This window comes from Palaemon carinicauda, chromosome 1 (assembly GCF_036898095.1).
Source record: "Palaemon carinicauda isolate YSFRI2023 chromosome 1, ASM3689809v2, whole genome shotgun sequence".
NCBI lineage: Eukaryota > Metazoa > Arthropoda > Malacostraca > Decapoda > Palaemonidae > Palaemon > Palaemon carinicauda.
In genome coordinates this window covers 68,814,153-68,834,579 of record NC_090725.1, presented here as the reverse complement: position 1 = coordinate 68,834,579, position 20,427 = coordinate 68,814,153, and the positions used below count along the sequence as shown (strand labels likewise).

At 49.6% G+C, this 20,427-nt stretch overlaps 1 protein-coding gene across 3 annotated transcripts in view; it reads left to right on the top strand.

Annotated features, from left to right (window-relative positions):
* The window catches only part of LOC137648750 (retinol dehydrogenase 13-like), a 1,058,070-nt gene that overhangs the window by 475,847 nt on the left and 561,796 nt on the right, over nt 1-20,427 (top strand). For all 3 annotated transcript variants that reach the window (XM_068381836.1, XM_068381853.1, XM_068381843.1), the window contains one exon: nt 8,871-8,995. In XM_068381836.1, the coding sequence (XP_068237937.1) occupies nt 8,871-8,995 (125 nt within the window). The remainder of the gene's footprint in view (nt 1-8,870; nt 8,996-20,427) is intronic.

The window sequence follows — 20,427 nt, the reverse complement described above, 5'->3', positions numbered from 1 at the left end:
CGTCTAGTAGCCAACAAAGTCCTGACTTTGTGGGGTTCCCCGATGGTGGACTTGTTCGCGACAACCTTGAACTTCAAGCTGCCGCTCTACTGTTCCCCAGTCCCGGACCCCAAGGCACTCTGGCAAGATGCCTTCCAACAACGGTGGGACAACATCAACGTTTACGCCTTCCCACCGTTCTGTCTGATGAGAAGGGTGCTCAACAAGACCAGACTATTGGTCAACCTGTCAATGACTTAATAGCTCCGCTATGGCATCATGCAGAGTGGTTCCCGGACCTTCTGCAGCTCCTGACGGAACTCCCGAGAGAACTTCCTCCACGACACGAGCTACTCAAGCAACCACACTGCAACATCTTCCACAAAGCCATAGCATCGCTTCGGCTTCACGCCTGGAGACTATCCAGCATCTAATCACAGAGAGAGGCTTTTCGCAACAAGTTGCGGAGAGGATGTCTCGACACCTGCGAAAGTCATCTGCAGGGGTCTACCAGGCGAAGTGGAGAGTCTTCTGTGGTTGGTGTCGTGGAAGGGGTATCTCTCCCCTCGATGCCACTATTCCAGCAATAGCGGAGTTTCTTGTATACTTGCGGGAGGAAATGTGCCTTTCGGTCTCGGCGGTGAAAGGCTATCGCTCAGCCTTAAGCCTGGCCTTCAGGCTGAAAGGAATAGACACTTCCTCCTCGCTGGAACTTTCTTTGCTCATACGAAGCTATGAACTTACCTGCCCTCAGTCGGAAGTGAGACCTCCTCCATGGAACGTGGTTCGGTGCTCAGGTCTCTTAAGAGACCCCGTTCGAACCATTACGCCAGGCTTCTGATCGTCACCTGACTTGGAAGACGGTGTTCCTGCTCGCCCTGGCCTCAGCCAAGCGTGTCAGTGAACTTCATGGTCTCTCGTACGACGTCGCCCATTCAAGGGGATGGGGGGAGGTAACGTTCAGGTTCGTCCCTGAGTTTGTAGCTAAGACTCAGAATCCTGGAGTTCCGGACCCACGGCTTCGACTCCTTCAGGATTTCGAGTCTTCGTTCTGTAATCCTGGAGTTCCGGACCCACGGTTCGACTCCTTCAGGATTTCGAGTCTTCGTTCCTATGCCCAGTAAGGAGTCTGAGGCGTTATCTTAAAAGAACAGCTGCAGTTCTCCTCGCGTGCAAGCTCTGTTTGTGAGCACAGGAAGGACGAAGAGGAGGGTCACCAAGAATACCATCTCAGCTTGGATTTGGAGGGTCATCCATCATTCCCTGAATCAAGACCCTCCTCCGTCACGTTGCCCTAGAGCACACGATGTCAGAGGCATCGCTATGTCCCTGGCATTCAAGAGAAACTTCTCGGTGACGCAGGTGCTACAAGCTGGGGTCTGGAGCGTCAAACGACCTTCACAGTCCACTACCTGCAGGATGTGACCCACAGGAGTCTCGATACATTCTCTATCGGCCCTGTGGTGGCTGCACAACAGCTGGTCTAACCTCAGGCTCCTTAATGGACAGGTAGCAGAAGGTTGAGGGCACTGTTACCAGGTTTTAGTCTGCATGAATGAAAAAGTATGTCTAGCCCTTACTCTTTTCTTCATCCTCCCCTCTCTTGGGGAAAGCAGCATCCTGGGTTCTCTGCATAGCTGACCTCAAACCACTGCAGGTAAACCATGCTTCCTTGTGTTCCTAGTATTAATATAATACTGTCGCGTCCCCCATACCCTGACGAGGTGGTATTGGGAATGTCCTAGCCTAGAATTCCATCTAAAGGACTCCAGGTCAACTTCCTAGGACGAGTCACACTTCATTCCTTCACACACAAGCTTACGTAGGCCGCACGTTCCTTGCGGAGCAAGTAATTTGCGAGGTGCAGGGACTCCTTTTCTCGAGTGCTACTCACTCGGATTCTGAGTCCCCGGGTAAAAGCCAAAGCCAGTAAGGCTGGGACTTTCCACCCTGCCTAAGGGTTAAGTCACCCTATGTAAATAGCGTGGTTTGTATTTCGGTTACGGAACAAATGACAAATTCGGAGATAATTTGTATTTTTCCTAACCATACAAACCTTAGCTATTTACACATATTTGCCTGCCAGCCCTGTCCCCCGTGAAGTCCTACCTCTAAGCGAAGTGAATCAGTTCACCGGTGTGTGAGGGGGGAGGGGTAGCTAGCTTCCCCTCCCCTACCCCCTCGCTGACTAGCGAGAGGGTAGTTAACCCTCGTTAAAAATCTAATGGCTCGTCATTCAGCTACGCCGAAAGTAATACCCCTATGTAAATAGCTAAGGTTTGTATGGTTAGGAAAAATACAAATTATCTCCGAATTTGTCATTTCGCGGATGATTTTGCCAGTCTCCTATGCAGAGCATATGCCTGGCTCTACTTACGTTCTTTCTTCGAAATGGGCCTTTTCAGCCAGGTATTCAGTGCATGTATTGTACAAGTCTTGAACAAGCCAATATATATCAACTCCTTTAAAAGAAGGAAAGTTTCTCACTCCCTTTTGGCAGATAGAGTTTGAAAATTTATTCACTTAATGAAATTGTTGAGTTTGACTATGCAAAACATTTTTATTCTGATAATAAGATTAAGTAATACCGAAGTACCTGAATCCCAATTTAATTCTAGTGCAATGTTCTCTTGAAGTAAGTTACAGTATTTACCTCTGAAAGGTTAGTATATCGGGTACTTTTTGATTCTGAATGTAGGATGGTTCAGGCTCCTTATAAGCTGAAGAGGAGTAAACCAAATATGCGTGGTGTACCGCCAGAAACTAGCGTTGTCACCTTATGGAACATCACTCCCTGGTAAGGGTGTACCTTATGCCCATAGCACATCACCTACTCTGGGAATGTCCAAAACGAGATGAAATTTGGTTAATTCTATTAAGGAAATACTGGATGAACAAGATTGCAAGTCAGATGTGTAGTCTATTAAGTCAGATGGTGATGTTCATGAATCTCTTATTCTTAAAATTATGAAGAAAAACTTTGGGTTGTACCTTGATAATTTTATTAAAAGAGAATCGGCAGCTACACAGTTGAAGTTGTTAGCTCTAATGTCTTCTCTCTTGATTTTATTTCAGTCCCAATTTCCACCTGAAATGAAAGCAATAGTTTAAGGGGTTTTGGAAAAGGCTATTTATAGGTCTTTTAACATCTGCCCCCCCCCTGGTCATTACCCATCTTTTAATGCCTAAAAGGTCGTGTGTGTATTATACAGGTTGTTAATTTCACTCTTGAATGTAGATTCAGATATTTAGTCTTACTTAGATTTATTAATGGAACGTGCAAAAAATTCCTGTTATACATCATCATCACCATCTCTTCCTATGCTTATTGACACAAAGGGCCTTAGTTAGATTTTGCCAGTCATCTCTAGCTTTAGCTTTTAAACAATACTTCATTCTTCATCTTTTACTTCATGCTTCATAGTCCTCAGCCATGTAGGCCTGGGTCTTTCAACTCTTCTAGTGCCTTGTGGAGCCCAGTTGAATGTTTGGTGAACTGATCTCTCTTGGGTAGTGTGAAGAGTATGCCCAAACCATCTCCATCTACCCCTCACCATGATCTCATCCACATATGGCACTTGACTAAACTCTCTTATACAGTAGTTTCTTATCTAATCCTTCTATACAGTATGAAATTTTTATTCATGCCTTAAGAGTTCCATGGAATAGCAGAAGGTTTAAATAGAGCTTTAGAAATAAATTCTTTTGCCAATCTCTTCGCATAGAACCCAAGATGCACTGGATGCTGAGTCAGAAGAGGGAGAGATTGAGTGAACGGGACGCGATACCCAAGGGGGATCACATCAACCGTCCGAGGATCTGCCCCGTGAAGCTGCCACCTCCGCCAGCGGTGCTGTTGGCATCCCCCCACAGGTGGTAGGTGGTGAGGAATTCCGTTCCTAGCGGGAGTGGCCACCTCGGTTGCTTCCCTTACCTCCTTTCTATCCTTTGAAGGACTTGTTGCCTTTCTCGCCCTTGGGCTGAAAGGGCCGCTTAGACACCTTAACAGGTCCCAAGGACCTAACAGTTGACTAGTTAGAGAAAGGAGCTTACTGAGGTCGAGAAGACTGGGAAGGTCTACCATAGGACCGAAATGTCACAGCCCTGTGGAAGAGAGAATCATTGGACAATTTCCTCCAGCTCTTAGTATCCCTCTCTATCTCCTCTGGAACAAAGAGAGAACCCTCAAGAGTGGATTTCCTGAGCTGAGAGACCTCCACTTTTGACACCTGTTTGTGGAATAATCCTATGATGGTGTCCTTCCTCTTGAGTATAGCATTCGCCCACAGGTTGAAAACGTGGTGCGAAAAGAACTTAAGAGTCCGGGTACCTGATAATAGAAAGGACTCCGTCTTCCTGGCTGACTCCTTCGACAAGTCATGGCAGCGAACCATGAAGCCCAGAAATCCCAACTATAGATCCAGCCATGAAGCAGCCTGCATGGCATACTTCGCGCCTCTCTCTATGTTCAGGAGTTCCAGCGCCGAGAGTGAGGCCGTCAGAGAGGATAGGTCTGAGTGGGAACGCCCTTTGTTAGAGAGACTATCGAAGGGTCGAGGTTCATGGTGAAGTGTGGTTCACCTTCAATCTCGTAGTACCTCCTTTGTAAAACAAAAGGAAGTAGTAGAGACTGAGAGGATGAACCTGCCCTCAAGGAACTGGAAGTTCCAGCTATCTGGGAGATAGCTTTCCCCCTTGCAGCTGTTAGGCCTTTGGACGAGGGCAAAGCTGCACTGGACCTGGAAGGCTTCTAGGTCTCGAGGATAGCATTGAGTACCATTACCTTCCTTCCTGGATGGTGGAGCCAGGAGTTGATAGCCTTTTAATGGCCCTCATACAGGCGAGGACCTGCCAAAAGGTATGTTCCGACTCTTTCCTCTCTTGTTCGGAGTGATAGTTCGGACCGGCCGCCTTTGGAAGATTCTCGTCTTCCGAGTCTAAGAGGTAGGTCAGGATTGTCAACTGAAGCAGTTGATGGGCCAGCCACCGCGGATCGCATCTGTGCCTCGGCCTCCCTAGCTTCCCTTGCCGCAATGTTCTTCGGTTTCGTCTTAGTCCTTCGACTCCCTTCGCACGGTACGGTCCTCCTCGCTCTTAGGAGGGGGAACCTGCGAGGTCTTTGAGGACTTGGATGATACCTTGGCCGTAGGAGCTGGAGGCTCTTCCTTTGGAAGAGGAACAAAAACCGGGTGTTGGTCCGAAGGCACTACCTTGATATTCTGAGGGTTAAAGGGATGGATATTAATTTCCCTGGGGGAGCCTAAGTCCCTACTCATCCTAGGATGGAGGATATCAATGTGGGGAGGGGTCACGCTTCTCATCTATCTCCTTTGCTTCCTCGTGATGATTTCTTTTGCCTTCACTGGTGTGAAAGGCAAATTAATTAAAAAAAAGTCCGCAGGGGCTTGGCTTTCAGCTCGCGATCGGGATGGAGGTGATCTGAGAGCTCTCTCTGCCGTCTACTTCCTTCTGGAGTCGTGACTCCCAATCGACGAACTCGACAAGGGCCCCAAAGGCATCCTAGGGGTAGCTCTGACTGAGACAGCCGGGGGCTGTGGTGCTGGAGGACCCAATTTCAGAACCTTCCGGATATTGGCCATGAAGGTCGATGCCAATGGAGGAAGCTCTGTGTCTCTAGGGCCACCTTGGAGGTTCCTAGGCGAGTGTCGTCTGGGTGAAATCCTAGCAGGAGGCTCAGAGGAGACAACCTCTGAGACAGAGAAATATGTTCCCTTGGACGCGGAGTCAAGTCCGGACTAATCGGAATGTTTGCAAACTTATTTGGTGGCTCCTTAAACCCTTCTGGAAAGGGTATTGGTTTTCCGCTGGGGGTGGAAGACATTGAAGGACGAGAGGAAGGTGTTGGGTCTGCACTTGCTCGCGATCCTGACACTTCTACTTGTGATATGCTCGCAAAGTTCGCTGATTTGCTCGCAAAATCGCGAACTTCGCGCGTCGGCGGACACGTCTCGCGAGCAGAAATGGTCGCAACAGGAGTACTAGGAGCTATCGAGGAAGAGGAAGTTCTAGCGACTTCTTGCTTCCCCAGAAGAGCACTCACGACCAACGAAGTTGGTAGAGGAGGCCTTTGAGTAGGGACTACTTGTGAAGAAGAACACGCTGCGTCAGGACACATCTCCAAGCTTCGCGCAGGCAAACGCTTAGCTAAGGCTCCCCAGGCTGCAAAAGGCACCGAGGGTTTAGCTGGACGCCTGTTTTGAGGAGTGGTCATGCTCATCATCAGGTTCGGTCCGAGGTCGTTTTGTTGTTGAGGGCTACGCGCTGAAGAACTGCACGTACGCTTACCTCTACCTCTAGACGAGGAACGTCTATACCCTGATCGGGAACATTTGATTCGTGATCTTGATGTTCGTGAACGCGAGCGTCTAGCTCTCATTTGAGAACGGAGTGAACGCCGCGAGTGCCTATCTCGGGAACGCGAGCGTCGGCTTCGCGAACGAGCATGTTGCTCTCTTGAACGATAACTTCGCAAGCGCGAATGCTGTCCTCGTGATTGCGAGCATCGTCCTTGCTAACACGAGTACCGTCCTCATGATCTAGATCTAGACAATCTAGAACGCGAGCATCTGGACCTAGGTCCAGACCTGTCTCGTGATCGCTTTCGCGAGACTTGTCCTCGTGAAGAGGAACGTCTCCGAAGGGAGTGTTGAGACCTAAATCTTGTAAGTGCGAAGTTCTAGAGCGTGAGCGTCTTCTAGGAGAAGAACGCTCTGATCGTGATGACCTACGATTATTATGATCTTCCGATCGTCGCGAACGATGATCAGGGGAAGAGGTCCCAGAAGGGCGAAGCGATGGTGATGCTCGTCCCTTAGTGCTGCTGATGGAGGTGTGCTGGTTCCTGGAAGATCATCTGCAACCTGAGGATTCCTGTAGGAAGAAACAGAGGGTTGCAGATTAAGGGATGACAAGGTCCCAGGATGGAGAAAGGGTTCGTCGTCAGCAGGAGGTCGTTGGCGAGGCGAACGAATGGACAGGGGAAGGCGACAGATGGACTTTGCACAATTCCAGAGCGTGAGATGTCGACGGCTCCAGAGAAAGGTCCCTCGTGGCACCACGCTGAAGAAGGTGCTGCAGCTCCTCCTTCGAAGGGGGTCCCAAAATCCCTAAGGACGACCACACCTGTAACAAATCTGTAAAGGAAAAAAGGCTCCAGTGCCTGGAGGGGAAGGTGCTTCTCTAGGGGGAGCAACAACTCCCCCAGTACCCTGGGGTTGCCTGGAATATGAGCGATGTACGCTCCTGCTCGCACCTCCCTCGTGAGAGTGCGCGCGAGAAGGAGCTTTAGGAAGTGATTTGGAGGTGCGGGAAGAAAAAGAATGCGTCCAGCTCGCCCTTGAGGTAGAACGATCACACTTAGCCTCCTTCCTCCTGCGCCTTCCAAACCTCTCCCATTGGGAGGCAGACCACTCCATACACTCTGTGCAGGGCGAGCCCTGCTTGCAATGATGCCCTCGACACGTAGAACACAGAGAGTGTGGATCGGTCTCCAGCGATGACATGAAGGTCCCGCATGCGGCACCCTCTCATCCTGGACATGTTCGCATTATGATGGCAATCATAGAAGAAGGACACGCACACAGGAAAAGAGAAAGCAAACAAATTAAGGTGTCTAATGACAGTCAAGAGGAAAGCGGACACGTCCGATCACTACTGAGCCAAAAGAAAAAGTGACATCTCGCAGCTGTGAGAGTATATATAGAGGTGGCTGGGTACCCCCAAGCCTTCCCCTGCCTATTCGCTAAGCGGTTAGGCAGGGGTACCACCTTGCACTTAAAGGTCTAATGGCTACCTCCAGTTACCATTGAAAGAATATCCACATAGATAACTCCAGGTTTCTATTAGTTAGGAAAAAATACACATTATCTTGAAATTTGTCATATTCATGCCTTAAGAGTTCCTTGAAATAGCAGAAGGTTTAAATAGAGCTTTAGAAATTTTTTTTTTGTACATTCCACCTAGGGCATATATATAATTCTTAAGCATCCATGAAATCCAACATTAATTCTGATATGGTACTTATGTGGTGTAGCTAACATTTTGGGATATTTTAAGTGTTTAGATAGTGCAGTATCTGATTCATTTTCAGAAATGGCTCCAAGAAGAGGAAAATATTCTTTGTTAAGTAGGAATGGTTGAGAAGCTCGAAAACCATTGTTAATTCCCATGAGCCCTCTCTTTGATCGAGGTACTGTAGTTTTTTTTAAAGTACTGTAGCTTATAAAGCAAATTCAAGAACACAAGAACACTTAATGATTTGGTTACACAAGCACGTTTTATGACACAAGTTTGATTTTTTACTTCCCTATGGTCCCTTTCAAAGAAATTTCCTGGGCCATATGGAAATACTGTAATTAGAGCAGAGTAAAAAAAAGTCATTTACACAATTCGCAAAATATTGGGAATGATGTTCTTACAAGCATAGACAAACACTGTATGAGTCTGGTTTATAAATGAGGTCTAATCAATCTTGTGTCTTGAACAGTATTTCCTTTTAAAAATTGTGACAAAATCTGGGGTATTTGAAGTACACTATTGTATTGGGTTTATAATGAAAGAAATGATAATAGTTTTATAAATACAATACAAGCATCTCATTTTAATTGGAGTGTCCTTTCAGAACCTACTATAATTATTTTGCCACTAATTGAAGAAGCTCCTTCAGTGAGATGTAACCATCAGAGAGTATCATGTAAGACTTATTGATGACAATTCTCTGCTAGCATAACACAATACAATATCGTAAAGTATAGCATAAGTTGAATAATCTTTATTTAGGAAACTAAAATTTTTATAATTGTTGTGTTTATAAGAAAATAATAGTCATATTCAGGAATATGAATGTTGAAAATCTTCACTTTCATTTTCAGATGAAATTGTAAAAGAAAGCGAGAATAACAATGTTGTTGTTCGTGAAGTGGATACATCAAAATTAAGTTCTGTTCGCCATTTTGCTAATGAAATTCTAAAAACAGAAATACGTCTTGATATACTGGTAAATTCTTATACTTTTATTTCTTATTATACTGTAATGCCATAATGCCATATACTGTATATAGAAGATATTTTATTTAAAGAAGCAATTGATTAAAATGTGTGCATAGTACAGTATGCTTTTGTGTCTATATGAATGAATTTATAGAATATTCATTGGGATCTACAATCCCTATTGAAGATTTGAGCCTGTGACATTTTTTTTTAATCCCAAATTCCAATGGTCTGAAAGATGTCTACTTTCTTGTTACCATTCATCAGGATTCAAGAAAATTCCTTCAGTTTTTATTTGAGCAAAAAATATAACAAATAAGTGCCTTTGTTTCAGTTTCAGTACATCTCAAGTTTTAAGGACTATGGTTCCAGTCTCCATATCAAGCTTCATCAGTTCATAACAGTTTTCTCTGTTCATTAGAATTTCAGTCCATTTATCTTGTGATGCTAGATTAATTGACCATTGAAATTATATTTTTGAAATAAATTGGTTGTGCTTATGAGTTTAATCACTTCAAAAAGGAATTAACTGTGTTCCCTCTTCCAATAACAATGAAGGAGCAACAAAAGAAAAACAAAATATTAGAAATTTGACTTGAGCAAACCATGTCAATATATTACAACCAAATCAGTCAGTTGAAATGAAGTTAGCCAATCATTAGGTCACCCCCATACAATGTTCTCTATACATATATACATATATATATATATATATATATATATATATATATATGTATATATATATATGTATATATATATATATATATATATATATATATATATATGTATATATATATATGTATATATATATATATGTATATATATATGTATATATATATATATGTATATATATATATATATATATATATATATATATATATATATATATATATATATATATATATATATATGTGTGTGTGTGTGTGTATAATGTATAGTAAAAGGGAGTCAAGATCTTATAATTTCTCCAAAGAAAGTGTTAGACTATCTTTAACAAAATGACTTGAAAACGTTTTTTTCCGACACAGATACAAACCTTTCGCTATTTACAGGGTATTACTTTCGGCAGCGCTGAAAACCAGCCGAGAAAATTTTAGTGAGGGATAATTACCCTATCCGCTAGTTAGCAGAATTAGCAGAAGGTGGTTGGGGTAGACTGGCTACCCAGCTCACTCCCACCTGTCAGTTGAGTAACCACTTCTACTTTCGGCTTGACTTTATTACTTTTCCTTTTTCTTTTGTGTTTATCGGTGTGTGTTTGGTTATTGTCCCGCTATGCGAACATGCCCAGGTATTGAGGGCCGCCGCTGCGGTACCTTCATGTCGTCCGTAGAGACAGACCCTCACCCTTTATGCCCAGCTTGCCGGGGACGTCAGTGTTTGCGGGACAACACCTGTTCCGAGTGTAGGGAGTGGCCTGCCTCCCAGTGGGAGAGGTTTGCGCGTAAGAAGAAGAAGTCTAAGCACGAATCTTTGCTTTCGGGGTCTTCCTCGAAATCGAAGAAATCGTGGGCTTCTGCTTCCTCTATGCCCAAATCTCTGCCCGAAGCTAATTCTCGACCAGGCCCTTTTGGGGCACGGCCGAGTAGTAGCGCAGGGCTTGTGACTCCAGGTCAACCCTGTGGGATAGGCGAAGGTGTAGGCTCACCTAGTGAGTCGGCTCCTTCCCTTCCCCCAGGGAGCGCCTGTTCCTTTCCAGACCTTGTGTCTTTGTGGCCATCGCTGGGCGTCGATGATCCCCCTTCGAAGGAAGGTCTCCTCGAACTCCTCCGAAGGGGAGCAGGGGAGCGGAGAGAATGCGGTCATCTCCTTCCTCTGCGGAGGTTGATCCTCTTGTTGGCGCAGGTGCTGTTGCCTGTCGGTCAGGCCTAGAGTCTGGTTCCGACGCCGAGGAGTCGGCTAACCCACCAGGGGCGATGGCAGGGCTCTCTCCAAGGCAAGCTTCCCCTTCGCGGGAAAATATCTCTCGTTCGCGAGAGAAGATTGCCTCTTTACATCGGCAATCTCCTTACGCTTTTGGTTCTCCTCCAGGGGCGGAACGAGAACCTTGTTATGAGCTTAGTTCTCCTTTGGGTGAACTCTTCTCCCCTGCAGAGGAATTATCTGTGGACCTCGGCCGTAGTCTGTTGAACGTTCCTCTCCGGAAGTTCGTAGAGTGGAGGGGTAGGTAACCCCTCTCCACCCCGGACGTTCTCCTCCTCAGGCTGTGAGGAGAAGTCTTGTTGAACCTGCTGGTTTTCCTCACGTTGACCCTTCGGGGTCTCGTGACGATCACCCATTGGGCTGGCGTGATTGTGAGCCTTCGGGCTCTCATCGTGTTGATCCTGCGGGTTCTCATGACAGCACGAGTCCTTCGGGACTCCATCGTGCTGAACCCTCTGGCTCTTGCCTCTTGAAACCTTTGGGTTTCTGTTACGTTGAACCCTCAGGTTCTCGTAACGATGGTAACGTTAAACCTCCGGGTTCTCGTGCCGTCAGTCACGCTGACCCTTTTGGGTCTTGTGACAGAGGAACCCCGGTTCCTCGTTACGTAGACCCTTCGGGGTCTTGTAACCTGAGTTACGCTGAACCCTAGGGCTCTCGTAAATTTAGTCATGCTAACACTTCGGTGTTTCGTGACTGGGAAACTTTGGTTTCTCGTTGCGCTGATCCTTCGGGGTCTTGCAACACAGGCTACGTTGGGCCTTTGGGCTCTCGTACCCTTAGTCACGTTGATCCTCCGGGGTCTCGTGACAGAGAAACTTTGGTTTCTCGTTGCATTGATCCTTCGGGTTCGCGTAACACAGTTCACGCTGAACTTTCGGGTTCTCGTGACCATCGTCATTCTTTTTATGACAGAGTTTTTGGACTCTCGTTGTGTTGATCTTTCGCGCTCACACAACACGAGCTATCGTGAACCTTCGGGTGCGCATAGCAGTGAGTTCTCTCACCACCCTGAGAGCTCTAGCACGCACAACCAAGTTGGCGCGCAAGGCCAAATTGACGTGCACGACCGGATTGGCGCGCACGACCGACTTGGCGCGCGCAAATAAAATGGCGAACATGGTGTGCGGGTTCAACCTATGGCGCACCATATGCGCGAACAACCTGTTGCTCGCCATGTGCGTGAACAACCTGTTGCGCCCCATGTGCGCGAACAACCTTTTGTGCGCCACGAGCGCGAACAAGGTGCGCGCAATCAGAAAGGGCGCGCGCACGTGCACCCTTCCGTGTACCAACAGTTCGGCACGAGCGTGCGACCATCTTGGCACTCAAAATCAGTCTCTTAAGCCTCTTAGGCCTCAACAGAGACAACTGTCGCCTGCACGACCGAGCCCAGATCCTATCCCTAAGGGTAGGCCTGTGCCGATCTTGCCTGTAGGGAAGCCTCCCTCAGACAAGAGGGTTAGGAAACTTGCCCAGGTTCCTAAACCCAGGAAGCAGTGTCTTCCTAAGGACCTCTCCCTTAGTTCCTCAGGTGCCTGTAACCCCCCGTGGCTTAGCGCTTTATTCAATGTAATGCGCCAAGCCATGAAAGGAGTCGTTCCCTGCTCCCAGTCCTTAGGTGACACACCTAGGATACCTTTATCGCCTCCTCTCGGCTCAGGGTTCTCTCCTCCCTCCGACCCTAGGAGGAGATCGGAAGATTCTGCGCATGCGGGGCCTTTTGGCAAGGGGAAACGATCATCCCCTCGCAAAAGACCTCTGGAGGAGATTAGGCAAGAACCTCAGGGTAACCCCCTGCAGTTCAAGATGCCACAGGCCAGACCAAAGGGGAAAAGGAAAAGGATTAGTCTTTCGCCCCCCAAGGAGGATAGGGTTACTTCTTATGGAGACTCCTTCCGTCCCTCACCGGGCGAGATAGTGTCTAAGGAGGCACGACCTGCGACTGGACGGGACTCACCCCAATGGGCAGCGGACTTACATTCCATCCGTAAGCTGACGGAACCTTCTAGGCTCTTGTAGACAGAGGACCTCCGGCCTCGTGGGAGGGAACCGAAGGATTTGTTCACCATCCCCAAATCCTTGGCCAGCCTTCCTTCCTCACTGCCTCCCAGGCAGCCGGAAGCGAGCACCTCCTCGGCAGTCTCCCTATCCCCAGTCTATCCAGTTGACGACTTTGATCCACTCTGGGCTCATATGGATGAGAGCTCGGACGTGGAAGGGTAGAGCGATCTCGAGGACGACGCTCTGCCAGCAGCCGCTAGCCCTAAGGGGTCCCCAGGCTTTTACAGTTGACTCTTTCTTGTGAAAAAGGCATCTGGAGACTGGAGACCAGTCATCGACCTCTCGGCCCTGAACAGGTTTGTCGAACAGACACCTTTCAGGATGGAGACGGCCGACGCAGTCGGACAAGTGATAAGACCTTAGGACTTCATATGCACTCTAGATCTGAAGGACGCATACTTCCAGATCCCAATTCATCCGTCTTCCAGGAAGTATCTGAGATTCATGTTCAATCGGAAGCATTACCAGTTCAGGGTACAGTACTGTGTTTTGGTCTTTCCACAGCACTCCAGGATGCCTGAAAATTTTAAATCAATCAATCAATCATTCCACAGCACCCCAGGTATTTATGAGAGTATTCGCCCTAGTATCATCTTGGGCTCACAGAGTCGGCATCCGTCTCCTAAGATACTGGACGACTGCTGATTCTGGCAGACTCGGAGGCAGCCCTTCTCTGCCACCGAGACGAGCTTCTAAAGTTTTCCCAGGATCTGGGGATCATGGTAAATCTCGAGAAGTCTCATCTGCTCCCTTCTCAAGAACTGGCATACCTAGGCATGCGATTAGACACCCTAAGGCACAAAGCGTTCTCATCAGACGAAAGGATCCAGAGACTGATGGAGATAGCACAGGTCGTCCTCAGTCGGGAAGAGCTCCCGGTGCAGTATTGGCTTCGCCTTCTCGGTCACCTCTCTTCCCTGACCCGACTGGTCCCCAACAGTCGCCTCAGGATGAGATCCCTCCAGTGGTGACTAAAATCCCAGTGGAACCAACACTCCGATTCCCGGAATTACCTAGTCCGCATAGGGCTAGAGGAACAGTTGAACCTCAGGTGGTGGCTGGCGTAGCCGAACCTCTGCAAAGGAGATGATCTTCTCGTCTTTCCCCTGGAATTGAGGCTTTTTTTCAGATGGGGGGGGGGGGGGGGGCTCAGGCGCTGCACCATTACATCTCCGGCCAATGGTACGAATCAGAAAGGTACCAGCATCTAAATCTCTTAGAGATTAGGGCAGCCTTTCTGGCCCTCAAAAAGTTCCACCAGATCCTGGCGGGGCACTCCGTGGTGTTGATGAGCGATAACACCATGGTAGTAGCTTATCTAAGCAAACAGGGCGGTACCTTTTTACAGCAGGCGTACCATCTTGCAGTAGAGATACTTAGATGGGCAGAGGACAACTCGGTGACTCTATCAGTTCGCTTCATTCCGGGCAAGCGGAATGTGCTAGCGGACATGCTGAGCAGAGCGACTCAGATAGTTGACACCTAGTGGTCTTTGAATCCTCTGATAGCCAACAAAGTCCTGACTTTGTGAGGTTCCCAAATTGTGGATCTGTTCGCAACGGCCCTGAATTTCAGGCTCCCGTTGTACTGCTCCCCAGTCCCGGATCCCCAAGCTCTTTGGCAAGATGCTTTTCAACAACGGTGGATAAACCTGGACGCTTACGCGTTTCCCCCGTTCTGTCTGATGAGAAAAGTCCTCAACCAGGTATGAGCAAGCAACAACTTGCAAATGACCCTCATAGCTCCGCTATGGCATCACTCAGAATGGTTCCCGGACCTTCTGCACCTCCTCACGGGGATTCAGAGGGAGCTCCCTCCACAAAGCCGTAGCTTCGCTTCGACTTCATGCCTGGAGAATATCCAGCACCTCCTCACACAGAGAGGCTTTTCGCAACCGGTTGCGAAAAGAATGGCTGGACACCTCAGGAGATCCACAGAGGCAGTCTACCGGGTGAAGTGGTCAGTTTTCTGTGGTTGGTGTCCTGGAAGGGGTATCTCTCCCCTCAATGCCTCTGTTCCAACTATAGCGGAGTTTCTTGTATACCTTCGGGAAGAAATGCTTCTCTCGGTCTCGGCAGTCAAAGGCTACCACTCAGCCTCGAGTCTCACCTTTAGACTGAAAGGAGTCGATATTTCCTCCTCGTTGGAACTTTCTATGCTCATACGTAGTTACGAGCTTACTTGTCCTCAGGCAGAGCTAAGACCTCCCCCTTGGAACGTGGTTCAGGTCCTCAGGTCTCTGAAGGGCTTCCCCTATGAACCACTACGCCAGGTCTTCGATCGCCACCTCACATGGAAGATGGTGTTCCTGCTTGCTCTGGCTTTGGCCAAGGGAGTCAGCGAACTTCATGGTCTATCTGCTGATGTTTCCCACTCTAGGAGAGGGGGGGAATTAATCCTCAACTATGTCCCTGAGTTTGTAGCCAAGACTCAAAATCTGGATGTGCCAGACTCCAGGTTTGGCCCATTTCGGATAGAGTGTCTTCGTTCTGTAACCGAAGATCCAGACCAACTGTTATTTTGTCCAGTAAGGAGTCTGAGGTGTTACTTGAAAAGAACAGCAAAAGCTCGTCCCCGTGTACAAGCACTTTTTGTCAGCACGGGGAAGGTCAAGAGAAGGAAAGTAATCGAATACGCTCTCTATCCAGACCCTTCTCAGTCCAACCGACCCAGAGCTCATGACGTCAGAAGCATTGCAACGTCTCTGGCGTTCAAGAAGAATTTTTCTGTGGCACAGGTATTGCAAGCGGGCGTGTGGAAGCGTCAGTGATCTTCACAGCCCACTACCTGAAAGACGTAACCCACAGGAGCATGGAAACCTTTTCTATTGGTATTGTGGTGGCTGCACAACATGTGATCTAATGCCTCAGGCTCCTTGATGGACAATTAGCAGAGGGTTGAGGGCTGAAGTTACCCGGGTTAGTCTGGGGTGAATGAAAAGAATGTCTGGCTCCCTTCTTTCTTTCCCGTTTTCCCCCCCCTGGGGAAATAGCTCCGCAAGACTGAAGCATAGCTGACCTCATCCCTCTGCAGGTAAGATTCATTTCCCTTGTGCATCCGGAGTATGAATAAATAATTTGTTACATCACCAATACCTCGTGAGGGAGGGTATTGGATATGTCTTAGAACTCATGCTTATCCTCGAGTTCCTACTTAAAGACAAGCCACGAGTCTCTCACACAAGCTTCTGCAGGCTGCTATCATTGAGTTACCTTGTAACTACTTTGATTTTAGCGAGGGTAGGGTTCCTACTAATTAGATCAAAGATCAGTTAGAGGGAACCCCAGGTCATGACCAAGGCCAGTTGGTAGTACTTCCTCCCTCCTAAGAGTAAGTCCCCCTATAAATAGTGAAAGGTTTGTATCTGTATTGGAACAAATAACAAATTTGGAAATAATTTGTATTTTTCCTAACTTACAAACCTGGAGCTATTTATACAAATTGACCTGCCACTCTGTCCCCCTAGAAGTCCTGCCAGAAAGCAAAAGTGGTTACTCAACTGATAGGTGTGAGTGAGCTGGGTAGCCAGTAAACCTCAACCCCCTTCCGCTAACTAGCGTATGGGATAATTATCCCTCACTTGCTGGTTTTCAGCATTGCCGAAAGTAATACCCTATAAATAGCTCCAGGTTTTTATGTTAGGAAAAATACAAATTATTTAAAAATTTGTTATATTACTATCTTAAAAAAAGAGATTTTGACGAAGGAAAAATCTATTTCTGGGCGAGGGACCTGTGTTGCTCTGTGAAATGTTCCTTAAAGAACCATTTGTTCCGTAACCGAAATACAAACCATGCTATTTACATAGGGTATTACTTTCGGCGTAGCTGAAACAACGAGCCCTTAGATTTTTAACGAGGGGCTAGGGGAGGGGTAGCTAGCTACCCCTCCCCCCCTCACACACCGGTGAGTATCTTCACTTAGTTTTTGGCTCGGGTGACGGTCATACGTGTCTGCCTCACCCTCGCTTATTGACAGCCTTAATTTTTTGCTTTCTCTTTGCAGCCTTGTGTGTTTGGAAGTTGGCCTCTCTACCTTATCATGCGGAAGTGCCCTGGTTTACCCGACCGCCCTTGTGGGACTTATATGTCGGCGGTCGAGACGGACCCTCACACCTTATGTCCGTTTTGCAGAGGTCAACGGTGTGATAAGGATAAAATGTGAAGTGAATGTAGGGAGTGGTCTACCTCCCAGTGGGAGAGGTTTTCCCGGCGACGCAAGAAGAAGTCTAAGCGGGATCTTTCTCCTTCAAGGGTTTCCTTGAAGAGAGAAAATTCCAAGGACTCTTCTTCCGTGGCTCGAACCTCCTCCGAAGCTCCCGCTCGATCGGTCTCTCCCGAGAGGCCGTCGAGTGGTAGCATAGGCCGTTCTTTTGTTGACCGACCTCGGGGTTCGGGAGAGGGCGTCGCCTACCATAGCGAGGCAGCTCCCCCTCCTACTCCGGGGTAGGGTATTTCTCATGTGGATAATAATGATTTGTTGCAGCTTTGGGCTTCCTTGGGGCTTAAGGGCTCGCCCTCCAAGGAAGCCTTGTTTGACATTATCCGATTGGGGGCTGCTGTCAAACAATCGCCGGCGGTAGCGGAGGTTGACCCTCTGTCTATCGTCGACGTTGTCGTGACAGGGGCCTCTGATGAGACAGGTCAAACCTCTGCCGTGGTTCCTGACGCAGCTGAAGGCTTAGTTTCTCCCTCTGTACATCCTTCGAGGGAGAAGCTAAGTCCAACGGTCTCTCCTGCAAGTGCTTCTTTCCCTCGGGGGAGTGCACTAACAGAGACTCCTCTTCGGAGGACCGACGATGGCCTGCCTGCTGCCCCTAGGGGTCGTATTCGCCGTAAGGATCGTAAGCCTCTTCGTCGTAGGGGCCTTCATTCTCCTCACAAGGGAGTTAGGAGGCGCCTCTTTGACTCCTCGCCCTCGCCGTCCCCCGCAGAGGATCCTCCTCTTCAGGCTTCGACCGTTGCTGCTGCTGCGTCCCTGGACCTGTCTGCCGACCGTTCGCCATCTCCTGCCAGACCTTCGGACCTGCCTTCTCCGTTCCTGGCTGCTGACGCTATCTGGGCGCCGTCTCACCCTGTTGTCCAACAGGCACCGGTCCCTTTGGGGCATAAGGGGCTTTCTCACAATGTGAGTAAGTCCCTTAAGGGCCAGGTTTCCCCTGTGCTCCACCTGCTGTATCTCCGGAGACAACGCCCCAGAGATCTCCTGCAGAGACTCGCCATCGTTCTCCTGCTCGTCAGCGCTCTCCTGCTCGCCAGCGCTCTCCTGCTCGCCAGCGCTCTCCTGTGTGCCAGCACTCTCCTGCTCGCCAGCGCTCTCCTGTTCGCCAGCGCTCTCCTGTTCGCCAGCGCTCTCCTGCGCGCCCTCATCCTTCTACGCGCCATGCGCGCCCACGATCTCCTGCTCGTCAGCGATCGTCTCCTCGTTGGCGATCATCACTTACTCGCCAGAGATCTCCTCTTGCTCGCCAGCGATCATCCCCTGCTCGCCAGCGGTCACCTCCGGCTTGCCAGTGCTCACCTGCGCGCCAGTGCTCACCTGCGCGCCAGTGCTCACCTGCGCGCCAGCGCGCACCTGCCCACCTGCACTCGCCGACGTGCCCACGATCTCCGGATCTGGGCGTAGGAGGAAAGATTCAGCGTTCGCCTACGCGACGTCAGATCTCACCTGCGCACCCATCGATCGCCTACGCGCCACCGCGCACAGACTCCTGCACTAGCTGATCGCCCTTCTGTGCTCTCACGCGTTAGGGGAATTTCCCCTGTGCGTGAGCGCTCGCCAAGGTCTCGCCGAGATCCCACGCGCCATCGCATCCGCGAACAGTCTCCTCGCCCTGAGCCTCCTGCTATGCCAGATCGCCCTTCTGTGCACAATCTCTCGCCTGCGCGCTTCATCGCCTACGCGCCATCGCTCACCAACGCGCCAGCGAGGACATTCTCCGACCCTCCAGACCGACTGCGAGCCCACGCACGGACACTTCGGACCGCAGTCGTTTTCCCTACGCGCCCTGCGTGCCATCGTTCACCTATGCACCATCGCTCGCCAACGCGCCATCATCGCTCGCACTGCTCGCCATCGCTCGCCAGCGCTCGCCATCGCTCGCCATCGCTCGCCAGCGCTCGCCAGCACGCCAACGCCTCGCCCGCGCGCCCCTCGCCATCGTCCTCGCGTGATCTATCGCCTGAGCGCGATACAGACGAGGTACCATCGCGCGACCCCCAGCGCGATCAGCAACGCGTTTCACAGCACGGGCTAACCCGCGCGAGTAACCACGCGGACTACCGCGCGAGCAACCGCAGAGGCACCCACAGGAACAGGCAGGAATGAGAGCAGCCAGATCCTCCTCACGTTCCCGCCCCCCGCAAGCGCAGACCAGCACTCTCTGCAGGAAGGAGGGAATGTTTCAGACCGGTCCAGGATCCATCCTTCAACCTCTTCTTCCCTTTTCTTTCAGGCAGGTCCAGCAGTAGCATCCACTCCTAAGGATCACCCGATCCCCCTTCCCTTCTGAGGGTGTCTCTGACAGTGCCACTGTCAGTAAGCAGCCTTGGTTTGGGTCCCTGTTCAGAGTTGTCGTCCAGGCCCTTAAGCCTGCCTTCGCTGAAATGGGACTCAAATCAATGGCGGCTCCGACCCCCATTGAAGAGGAAGAGAGGAGGTGGATCCCGTGGTGACTTCTCCGAGGGCCAAGTTGGCTCCAAAGACATCCTTGAGGAAGGCTCCTTCTCCCCCCCAGACGTTTTTCTCCTTCTCCTGCTGACGAGAATTTCCCATCCTCAGGGGAGGCTACTGAGGTGAGGAGGCGTTCTCCTATCGCACCAATGGGAGAAACCCCACCCCGTGCCGAAGAACCGTCCCCGGGTAGACCCAGAGAAGAGCCCTCGGGCGTCGCTGTTGGAGTCCTGTATTCCTCCCAGGAGGGAGTCTAAGGACTCCAAGACAATTCCCAAGTCATCCTCCAGGATTCGAACAGAACCTTCAAGACCCCGCGAGAACATCCACGTGTCCCCCCAAGAAGAGCCTTCGGGGACAGGAGACTCCGCTGCCCAGTTCACCAGGAGGTGAGCCACAGGAGTCCGAGCATGCCTTTTGGCAAGTTCTGACCCTGATGAGACATCTCAACAAGATTCCCGATCCTGAGATGCCTCCTCGTGAGGGCAAGGACACGGTTCTAGACGGAGTCTTTCGCATCCAGAAACCTCTGAAGACCAGTGCGGCTTTGCCCTGGTCCCAAGGGGTGAAGAGTGCCAGGGGCAAGGTAGAGGCCCAGCTCTCCGATCTCGCCTTCTCCAGCCGTTCCACGGCTGGCAACAAACTCCTCCCACCCTCCTCGAGTCCAGCAGAGGAGGTATTTTGAGATCACAGAGGAGTCTGCGTTAGCTCTTCCAATCCACCACTCTGTGGAAAAGCTGACCCAATGGAGTCCCTTTTGAGAGAGACTCGAGCCGGCAA